The sequence below is a fragment of the Terrapene carolina genome, unplaced genomic scaffold (genome assembly GCF_002925995.2).
Source record: "Terrapene carolina triunguis isolate 2854851 unplaced genomic scaffold, T_m_triunguis-2.0 Scaffold517, whole genome shotgun sequence".
NCBI lineage: Eukaryota > Metazoa > Chordata > Testudines > Emydidae > Terrapene > Terrapene triunguis.
Genome location: NW_020664868.1, coordinates 526,194 through 536,924, shown reverse-complemented (window position 1 = coordinate 536,924; position 10,731 = coordinate 526,194). Strand labels below are relative to the sequence as shown.

Below are 10,731 nucleotides of genomic sequence, written 5' to 3'. Positions count from 1 at the left end.
AGACTTCCCGCGAATCTCTGATTCGCGGGAAGCAGGGGAGGGGGCGGAGCGTTCAGGGGAGGGGAGGAGGGGAAGTGAGCTGGGGGCGGGGTGGAGAGCTGCAGCGCGGGGCCCTCTTGGCGCGGGGCCTGAGCGTCCTGGGCCGAAACCAGGCTCCAGATCAGCGGGCACTGCCCCACGGCACAAGCTCCCCGCTCGTCCAAGCCCATCGCGAACGGCCCAGAATTCCACTGCTGGGCATCCCGCATCTCTGCCCCGGGCGGCAGGGTAAGGCAGGTCAATATCCCTAAACACCCATGTTCCTTCCCCGCCGTGTTTGCATGTAAGCGGGTGGAAGGAAACCTCTCTCCCATCCTGCTCTCCTCTGTGTTTCCTGCCGTATGCTCTGTGCTGAGCGATCCAAGCAGCCCCCGGAGCTATTTAATCCCGACCCTTTCCTCGAGCGTCAAGAAGAACGCGGCTTTCATGCCCTTTTCTGCAGATGAAGCCTGGATGGAGGTAACATGGAAGACTGTAGATTTCCCAGTAGCTGTGTCTGCTTAGCCCCTGGGCTGTGGGTGTAACGGGAGGTTAATGGGCTGACGGGTTGGTTTATCTGGCAGGCCAGGCTATTCCAGTCCTAGACTCCACTCCTCTGCCAACGCGCCTTCATTCTCACGTGTGCCCCTCACTCCGCTTCATCAGTGCCTCTCAGCTGTAATCTGCAGCACCCCTTTCTAGTCCTCTTCTGGGGAGCCCCTTCCACAGAGCCCTGCCCCACAGCACCCCCGGGCCGTTCCAGTCCTAGGGCTCCCCCCACACGAAGTCCTGTTGATGCCCCACAACCCTGACCTGTAGCCTCCTGTTCTGGTCCAGCCCTGAGACCAGAACTCCACAGTCTGGCTTGCTAAATGGAAGGGGGTGTGCGTAGATGACCATTAGAGACCTGCTGATACTGAAAAGTGCTGGTTAAGTCTCAAACCTAGGAGCCACCTGGCTATTTCCTTAGTGTTGCCCTGTGAACAGCAGAGAGGGAAGGGGAGAGGGCTTTGATTGTCTAGAATAAGAAGCAAAACAGCTGTTCTCTGGCCTGGTACCAAAATAGAGTTTATTGATATGCATGCCCCGCGTTTGGAGCAGGAAATACAATAGACAGAGATTCAGCCCCAAAAGCCCCCAGCTATCCATGTGTGTACAAAGAAAGGGGAAGTAACTGGTGGGGCTCACCGAGCGAGAACAACCTGTCCAAGGTCCCACACACAGTACCTGAGCCAGGAACAGGATCTGGCTGTCCTACTTCCCCATCCGCCCTTCTAACCATTAGACCACGCTCCCTCCCCTAGCCTCAGCTCATGCTTTCTGAATCCGAACGGACGCTCATATTTGGTTTGTCTCTAGTCCCTGGCATGTGCGGATCTCAAAGCACGTTGCAAGCACTAATCAGTGAAGTGGGGGTGGGGGTTACCCTGTTCTTCCTGACCTGAAGAAGCAGGGTTTGCCTTCCCTTCTGGGTGTCCCCTCTTTTGGCTTCAATCTGCTGTTCCCACGGCAAGGTTTTTTTCTGATGAAAAATGTCTTTGACCAAGATACAAATTTAGTCCAAAGTTTTTATTTTACAGCAAAACAAGTCAAAATGTTTCACATCATCTGGGTGGGCCCCACTCACTCCCCTTTTTATTCCCCCTCCCCCACTGACAGCTTTCTGAAATAAAAATATATCTTTAATTTTTTTCTCAAAGGACGTGTCTGTTTGTTTTGGCCAGCTCGAGCTCCCACATCAGTTTCAATCGAGTTCAGGCATCGTGCATGCAGGAGTGTTTGCAGGATTGGGACCCACGTATATGGTAGAGAGAGGGAAAGAAGCCAGGAGTCCCGACACCTACTCCCTTCCCAGAGCCAGCAATTCTGAGGATTTCTAGCTCTCGGAACGTAGCAGGGAGTCTAGTGGTTAGAGCAGGGGAGTAGGTGTCAGGACTCCTGGGTTCTTTTACTGCCTAATGCTTGGGTCCCAATCCTACAGACACTCGTGATCACAACGTCCTAATCCTCTCCTCTAATAAGCCACGCTCCCGAGCCCCACCACCTAAGCCAGGAACAGAACCCAGGCATCCTGACTACCAGGCGCTTGCTATAACCACTAGACCACACTCTTTCGAAGGTGAGAACAGAACCCCGGCATCATGCCCCGAGTCCTGCGCGTCAACCACAAAACCATGAGCATTCCCCATCCGAGGGCTCTCTCCATACCAGAACTGTACACGACTTCAGGGATATCTTGGCATTAAAAAGAAAAAACGTGAGTGAACGCCTGCGGTAACTTGTCCAGGAATGTGCAGCGTCAAGACTTACAAATGAGACTGTAGCATGGAAAAGCTTCCTCATTTACACAGGTCCAGCCTTGGGGCCATCACACGCGTACCCTGTTTGTTTCCCAATCAGTAACTGCTCTCCCGGCATGTCCGCTGACGACGCCTCAGCGTGGGAGGGCACAGACCCTGTACTCGGGAGGTATGTTCCAAAATCCACTCGCTTTTGGGGTGAGGTCAATGTCCTGGGGGTCAACGGGCGACTGCAAGGTGAAGCGCTGCAGGACGGAGGTAAAGACCAGGAAGAGCTCCATGCGGGCCAGACCCTCGCCCAGACACACCCGCTTCCCTAGGGGAACAAAGGCAAATACAGGACTCCTGGCTGACTGTCCCACACCCCGTCCCTTCCATGCACAGAGCTCGGCACCCTGCAGTGAGTTAACCCCGACCACAGTCCCACCCACGCTCCCCCAACTTAGCCTTGAAGGAGTTCATTTGTTAGGCATGAGGCCCTGATCTATGGGGGGCTGGGGAAGGGGGAGAAATGCTGGTACCTGAGGAAAAAGCCATAAAAGCATGGTTCTTCTTAAAGCCGCCGTTCTCGTCCAAGAAATTCCCCGGGTCGAAGCGTTCTGGGTCGCTGAAGTGTCTGGGGTCCCGGAGGGCAGAGCCCAGCACGCAGAAAACATCTGTCCCCTGGTAAGAGAGGTGGGTCTGGTTGTTTGGCCAGCTCTAGCTATCACCGCGAGAGCGTCCTCATCAGTTTCAATCTATTTTAGCCATGGCACACGCGTGAGTGTTTGCAGGACTGGGACCCACGTGTACAGTGGAGGCAGGGAAAGAACCCAGGCGTCCTGACACCTAGTCCCCCGCTGTAACTCTCTTCCACAAAGCAAACCTGCTTTGCCTTCTCCCCATGAGCATGGGGCTGCGGCTTGTACAACCCGGCTAGCCAGGCGTGAGGTCGCCTCGGTGCACTGCCGGCCACTCCCAGCCGGTCAAGCATTGCACCCCTGGCCGGGTATCCCCAGGCCTCGTCCTGGCCCCTCTCCTCTGAGCCACGCTGCAGCTGTGAGTTATGGAGAAATGGCGCCACTTAGTGGTTGGGGAAACCCCAACACCCCAGCCTGATTGTCCCACCCATGGAAACAGAGATTTGTCGTGATCTTTTAGAGAAAAAAAGAGAAGCCGATGGAGATCCAGGCCTGCCAATGCCCAAGAGCACCCCTGTAACTGTATTTCACATGTGTGCACACGCACAGAGTTCCTCTTGTCCTGCGCAAGCCCAGTTGAAAATCATCTTATCCTGGCAGGGGCGGCTCTAGCTTTTTTGCCGCCCCAAGCACAGCAGGCAGGCTGCCTTCAGAGGCATGCCTGCGGGAGGTCCCCGGTCTCGCGGATACGGGGTACCCGCTGCTGAATTGCCGCCGAAACCGTGGGACCGGCAGACCTCCCGCAGGCATGCCGCCGAAGGCTGCCTGGCTGCCGCCCTCGCGGGGACTGGCAGGTTGCCCCCCACGGCTTGCCGCCCCAGGCACGCGCTTGGCGCGCTGGTGCCTGGAGCCGCCGCTGTATCCTGGTGTCTGTTCAAAGCCACATTTCGAATGCAGCTGTCTCTGGGGTGCAGGGCGATAGCTAAGCAGAGCGCAACGCGAGGAGTGGGAAACAGAAATGTTCACGGACACTAGGGCAAACTCCCATGAAGGGTGGCCGCCGGGGCTGTGTGCTTGTGGTATTTTAAAACGTAAACGGGGCGTTGGCACTAGGCTCTGGACTCGGCACCTTGGGGAGCGTGTACCCCCGGAACTGGGTGTCTCGGATCACGGCATGCGGAATCCCCAGGGGGATGATGTTGCTGAAGCGCTGGATCTCGTGTATCACGGCGTGGGTGTAGGGCATCCGGCTTCGGTCCTCAGCGGCGGGGTCGCGGTGCCGCCCGACGACACCATCGATTTCCTGATGCACCTTTTCTGTCGAGACATCAGCGGAAGGCACGTTACGGGCACAGGGAGCGTGGGGCATGGAACACCCCAGCAAAGTTGTGGTCTAGGGGCAGGTCATGGTATCTGCCCGGCTGCTGCCTGAACCGTTCTTAGTAGTATTTCAGTAGCACCGAGAGGCCTTGGCTGAGACAAGGGTCCCGCTGTACGTACTCATGGTAAGACCGTCGCTGCCTGAAAGAACTTCAAATCTCAGTAGACAAGATACAAAGGAGAACTAACCAGCATGGACCTAGTGATCGAGGGCAGTTCACGCAAGGGTTAGCAGCTGATTTCCAGTCTAGTGAATTAACCACAAAGTCCACCCCATCCGTCAGAGCCGGGGGGGGGGGTGTGCTCCAGATTCCAACCCGGCCCCCGCCCCAGCTCCACCCTTATATACAGCAGAAGAGTTTCTTAAAAGCCAGTGCTTTCATTACAGAAGCTAAAGCAGGGGTAGGCAACCTATGGCACACGTGCCGAAGGCGGCACGCGAGCTGATTTTCAGTGGCACTCACACTGCCCGGGTCCTGGCCACCAGTCCGGGGGGCTCTGCATTTTAATTTAATTTTAAATGAAGCTTCTTAAACATTTTAAAAACCTTATTGACTTTACATACAACAATAGTTTAGTTATATATTATAAACTTATAGAAAGAGACCTTCTAAAACCGTTAAAATGTATTAAATTAGAGTGAATAAATGAAGACTCGGCACACCACTTCTGAAAAGTTGCCGACCCCTGGGCTAAAGACAGGGAAAGAGGACAGACAAGGGCTCTGGCTTTGCTCTCTGGTCCACGCAGTCTCCATCCTGATTGGCACAGTTGGAGTAAACAGCTGGTAGCGAAACAGTGGCAACCGGAATATCCATTTTGCGGGCAATTTGGTGATTTCAAAATTTGTTTCCATTCCAAAATGGAACCACCACAAAAGGATTTAGGAATTTCCTGGCAAAAATAATGCTTAAAAAGATCATTTTGGGTCAAAACCCCTTGGTTTGGATTCTGAACATTTTCATTTCATTCTGGGTTGTAATAATAGAAAGTTAAGAAAAATCGAGATGAATAATTGGAATGTTTTGCTCCAAAACTGTCGAACTGGGACACGGCTGTTTACTGAACACTTCCTTCTGATCTCTCTTTTCTAAACGCAGTGTTGTTGAAATAGAGGGGAAGAAACTCATTCTGTCGGAAACCTTTAAACCAGCCCTACTAATTACCTTGTACCTCTGGGTATTTCATCAGGAGCAGGAACCCGTATCTCAAGGTGGCGCTCACCATCTCCGTCCCACCGAAAAACAAGTGGACCACACTCAGCGCCAGGTTCTTTGTGTGGAATTCACTCTGCGGATTTTGCTTTTCCTTGAAAGAGGAAATAAAAAAAATCTCAAAAATCTCGGAGCTAATGATGCCCAAACAGCAAGGTGACAAACAGGAGAGAAACATTTGCACTGCCAGAATTCATGGCTGAGGTCTCTGGTTTATGGCCAGACCAATACACTTGTGAGTTAACCTGAAAAACTCATGAGGACGTTCATTTGATCTTTCAATATTTCTAACGTAGTATTTTGAATTAACAAGCAGCCTTAAAGCCTCAGATCAAACCACCCCTATTTCTCGCACAAAATACCCTAGGTCAAAGGATGGGGGCTGCTTGAAGGCTCCCAGCATTGCCTGGGTGTGCACATCTCTCGCAGGCGCTGCCTTGTGAGCGAAGGGGTTTCAATGCCGTTGCTTGAGCACGGGGATAATTTGCACGGGAAACGTTGTCTGGTAACCATGGGCCTGACCCTCCAGGGCCCTGCACCCGGTGGGGTCATTTGCCCCGGAACAAGTCGAGCGGGTCTAAGACGCTACCCACACCCACGTTGCACTGGGGGTAAATAACTCCTCTGGGTGCAGGGTAGCGGAGAATTGGGGCCGGTGCGTCGAACTCCTGTCCCAGGAAAGTGACGCCAGGGAACTATGGACTGCCCGTCACTTGCGGTGTTCCTCAAGGGAAAGGAAAGCCAGGGCTTGGCCGGGATGAAGATAAAGGGTATTCTTTCTACAGGCTGTTGGTCACAGACAGATGTGGTGATGCTCTCTGACTCTGGTTCCCAGCCTGTGCGAAGGAACATCCCAGAGGCCACTGAAGACCCTTCCTAAAATACCACCCTGGCCCCCACAGCTCTGTACCTCTTCCATCTTGATGAGGAAGGCGTCAATGTAATCCCGAGGGCAGCCAGGATCCAAGGTCTTCTGGTTCCTCTGCACCCGCTCGGTGACGAAGTCGTGCAGCACCTCGACGTGCTGAAGAATGCGGTTGTGGGGGCCGGGTAAGAAGCGCATGATGCCTGGAAACATCTCGTAGAGCTGCGGGGGGAAGGCGGGAGAGACGCGGGAAGCTCCGTTAGCAGCGCGGAGTGGGAGGGGGCGGCCACTCGTGAGCCGGCCCGACTGGATGTCACGCGGGAGCGGGCTGCGCACGCAGCCAGCCCACCTCCGTCTCGCTGCTCCCATGGCTGGCTCAGGGCAGCCCAGAAGCTGCAGCAAGCGGCGAGGACAGGGCCGCCATCCCCAAGCGTTCAGAAATCATGAGATTTGAAAAGAAGATTAATGATGGCTTTGGAGAGCATTCCGTGGGCCGGCTGCTCGGCGTCGCGCTTTCAGGCTCTTCTCGGCACACACGAGGGCAAACTCACGTTAGAAAAAAAAAGAGGCGGGCTAAGAGTCTGACCCAGAACCCGTGACTCCAGGAGCTGGGGATTTTAGAAAAGACACCAGAGCCCCACAGGATGGGGATAGAATCGCCGACCTGCGTCTTTGGTTCTGGGCTGGGAGGAACCCCGCTTCTGCCCCTCCGAGACGTCCCGCCTCCTCAGCTGGGATCCCACAGTCTGATTTTGTGAGCTGCTCAGCCAGGCTGGATAGAGTCAGTCCCATGTGTGTGCTCCAGATCCAACAGGCTGGCTGCTCCGCACCCCAAAGGCATAGGTATGAATCTCGGCAGCACTCAGCCGTGCTGGACCAGGCCTGCTGCTTTGCCCTCCACACCCAGGATCCCACTGGCTTGGGCGTCAGACTGGGCCCCGGGAAGGCCCAAGGGACGAGGGAGGTGCTCAGAGGGGGACACCAGCAGCTACGAAGTTGCCTGCCCTCTGTAACAGGTGTCTGGTGGTGCACTGGGGCCAGTGGGAGGGATAAGGCCTTGGCGCTTTTGTAGGTCCGAGCCCCGGGTGATGCCTTCCATCCTACTGCAGGAGGGTGGGGAGCGGTCAGGGATGGAGGGCCAGATCTGCACAGATGCAGACAGGCGCCCAAGTCACACTGGGGGGTGGGGTGCCTAGCGTACTTAGGTGCATCTTTTGGCACCTAAATACCTTGGAAAATGCAGCCTGGATTCCTAGCCCCCTCCCTGCTCTCCTTCCAAGGATCCCTTCGCTCGCTGCCACTCCAGGACCTGTCCCGGGCTGCATAGACCCCCCGCAGCCCCAGAAGTGTCACCCACCTGCGTCCAGGGGCCGCTCAGCTCCAGGAAGAGGCTCTGGATGACGTCGAGTAAGCTCAGGAAGGTCTGGTCCTGGTAGTCGAAGCGGTCCCCGAAGGCGATGGAGGAGATCACATTGCCGACGGCGTGGCTGACGGGGCGGCTGGGGTCGAAGGGAGAACCTGGGGGGGCAGAACAGACTGCGCTGAGCCGCCGGGAGCGGCAGGAGGGGGAATATCCCTCGCCGATCGAAGCCGTCTGGGGTTACTGCTTCACTGCGAGGGGCACCGAAGCATGGGGACGGGCCGTGCTCCCTCCTCGGCGCCATGCTGGGACCAGGGGGATTTTTCATTGCCCAAGGCACGAAGTGAGGGAGAGGCCGGGAGAGGAGCAGGGCCCTGCAGGCCAGGTTTTCAGAAGAGCTCAACCCCGGGAGTCTCCAGCGAGAGCAACAGAGACCCCCTGGGGGCCCCTCCTCCGTGTGCGGAGAACCTAGACCCTCCATCGAGGCCCCGCAGCCCCGACGCCACAGGCACGAACCGTTGGTTTTCCTGATCTCCTCCACCAGAGCCCGAGCTTCCTCCGCGATCGTCTCTTGGAGGGTCCTTTTCCCCATCCCCAGATTCCGCAGGGTGGCGACCGAGAACTGGCGCAGCTGCTTCCACCGCTCGCCGTTCGCGAAGATGACCCCTGAGGACGGGAGAGGGACACAGAAGGGGCGGAGGGCCCAATGACAATCAGCCAGCGAGAGAACGGGGGGTGGGGGGGCAGCACAAACATGCCTGTGAACGGCAAAGGAAGTGGGCCAGTGGGATCGTCGAACTGGGTGGGACCCTTCAAAGTCATTATTCTCGAACGCTGCTGTTGCAAAACAGGCCCCGCTCTGCTAACTGCTGCATCCGGTGAAACCGGCTGAACCCCCCAGGGCATCTCGCTGGCTTTCTTGGCCTCAGACGTGTTCTTTTAACCCACCGGGTAAGTTCTCATCAGGCAGTTGGACTCTGTCTTTGCAGTTTCCCGCTCCTGAGACACAGCGAGTCTAGACACGGTGGGTCCAGGTGTGTGGGAGGCGCCGGGAGGTGTTTGGAGAACGGCCCCAGACGTGATCAGGGTAGGGCAGACACCGACCGACACAGGGGAAAGGTGAAAGGAGCCAAAGGAAGACTGGCCTTGTAGTTAAGGTGCCGGTCTGGCTTCGGGGCCCGATTTTGCCACTGGCTCCCCTGTCTGTTGTAGAATCCCCATTTTCCAGACGAGTAACTGAAGTACTCGCAGGGGAAGTGACTCACGCGTAAGCACTTCGGTTTCTCGCGCGTAACATGCAAATCCAGCTGCGCCCCCACCTCCCGGGGGCTGTGAGGAGCTCTGGGGAGGGGGGGCCGTGTGATGCCTTCCGGAGACTAACCTAGGCAGTGTGGCTCAGGGACGACAACAGGGATCAGAAGGGTGACGAGCCGCTGTCGAGCGTGAAGCCCAGGGGTTCTAACGTGGAGCCCTGGGCTGAAATCGTGGGGAACGTTATGAGGCAAAGCCCAGGGGAATGCACTTTAGGAAAGAACAGAGGCTGAACTGGGTGGGACTCCATGGCCACTGATTTTGGTTGCCCAGCGTGAGACCCCTGGGGTCTGAATTTAAAGAAGCACTGAGCACCGGCAGCTTCCATCGCCCCCGGTTGAAGTTGTGGGTACGGCACCTCTGAGCCCCCCAAAACCGAGCCCCCCAATACCACTGGCTCCTTCTGAGGGTATTGGCCCCTGATTCCGGGTGGCTCTCGGGGGAAGTTGGATAGTTCCCTAGGGGACCTCTGGCATTTCTTATCTGTCACTTCCACCCAGCCCTGCGACACCCACTCCAATAAGGGAGGACGGGCCAATGACAAAGAGATCCAGAAGTGAATCCCACGTGAGCCCCGAGTCTCGGTGCTTGTGGCGCAGGGTTGCCAGAACGCCTGGTCGAAAAGAGACGCTGGTGGCTCCGGTCGGCACTGCCGGCTGGCCGTTAAAAGTCCGGTCGGCAGCGCAGCAGGGGCCCGGGGCTAAGGCAGGCACCCTGCCGGTCCTAGCTCCGCGCGGAAGCAGCTGCCAGGTCCTTGTGGCCCCATGGCACATAGGCTGCCAGGGAGGCTCCGCGTGCTGCCCCTGCCCCTAGTGCCGGCTCCGCTGCTCCCATTGGCTGGGAACCATGACCAATAGGAGCTGTGGGGGCGGTGCCTCTGGGTGCGAGGGCAGTGCATGGAGCCTCCCTGGCAGTCCTGCGTCTAGGGCAGCGGTTCTCAAACTGTGGGTCGCGACCCTGTTTTAATGGGGTCACCAGGGCTGGCTTAGACTTGCTGGGGATGAGGCCAAAGCCAGAGTCCCATCGCCCAGGGCTGAAGCTGAAGCTCGGGGCTCAGGTTACAGGCCCCCCGCCTGGGGGTGAAGCCCTTGGGCCTTGGGCCCCCTCCTGGGGTCGGGAAGTAATTTGTGTTGTCAGAAGGGGGTCGTGGTGCAATGAAGTTTGAGAACCCCTGGGCTAGGGGCCGCCGGGACCTGGCGGCCACTTCCAGGGAGCTGCGGTAAGCGCTGCCAGGACCCTGCACCCCAAACTTCCTCCTGCACCCCAACCCCCTGCCCCAGCTCGGAGTCCCCTCCTGCACCCAAACTCCCTCCCGGATCCCACCCCCCACAGCACTCTGTGCCAGCCCTGAGCCCCCTCCTGCACCCCAACCCCCTGCCCCAGCTCGGAGTCCCCTCCCGCACCCAAACTCCCACCTGGACACCCCCCCCAATGCCCCAACCCCCTGCCCCAGCTCTCTCCTGCACCCCAAACCCCTCATCCCCAGCCCCACCCCAGAGCCCGCACCCCCAGCCAGAGTCCTCCCCCCCTCCCCCACACCCCAACGCCCTGCCCCTGCCTGGTGAGTGTGGGTGAGGGGAGTGAGCGATGGAGGGAGGGGGGATGGAGTGAGCAGGGGCGGGGCCTCAGAAAAGGGGCGGGGCAGGGTGGGGAAGGGGCAGGG

General features: G+C 57.4%; 1 protein-coding gene across 1 annotated transcript in view; it reads right to left on the bottom strand.

The window, feature by feature from the left end:
* Positions 1-1,739: 1,739 nt before the first annotated feature.
* LOC112109187 (cytochrome P450 2G1-like) overlaps positions 1,740-10,731 on the bottom strand; it is a 10,490-nt gene continuing 1,498 nt past the window's right edge. The window contains exons 3-9 of the mRNA XM_026658771.1: positions 8,274-8,515; positions 7,755-7,915; positions 6,443-6,619; positions 5,485-5,626; positions 4,068-4,255; positions 2,840-2,981; positions 1,740-2,634 (exon numbers count right to left, since the gene is read on the bottom strand). Coding sequence (XP_026514556.1) covers positions 2,453-2,634; positions 2,840-2,981; positions 4,068-4,255; positions 5,485-5,626; positions 6,443-6,619; positions 7,755-7,915; positions 8,274-8,515 — 1,234 coding nt within the window. The 3' untranslated portion in view covers positions 1,740-2,452. The remainder of the gene's footprint in view (positions 2,635-2,839; positions 2,982-4,067; positions 4,256-5,484; positions 5,627-6,442; positions 6,620-7,754; positions 7,916-8,273; positions 8,516-10,731) is intronic.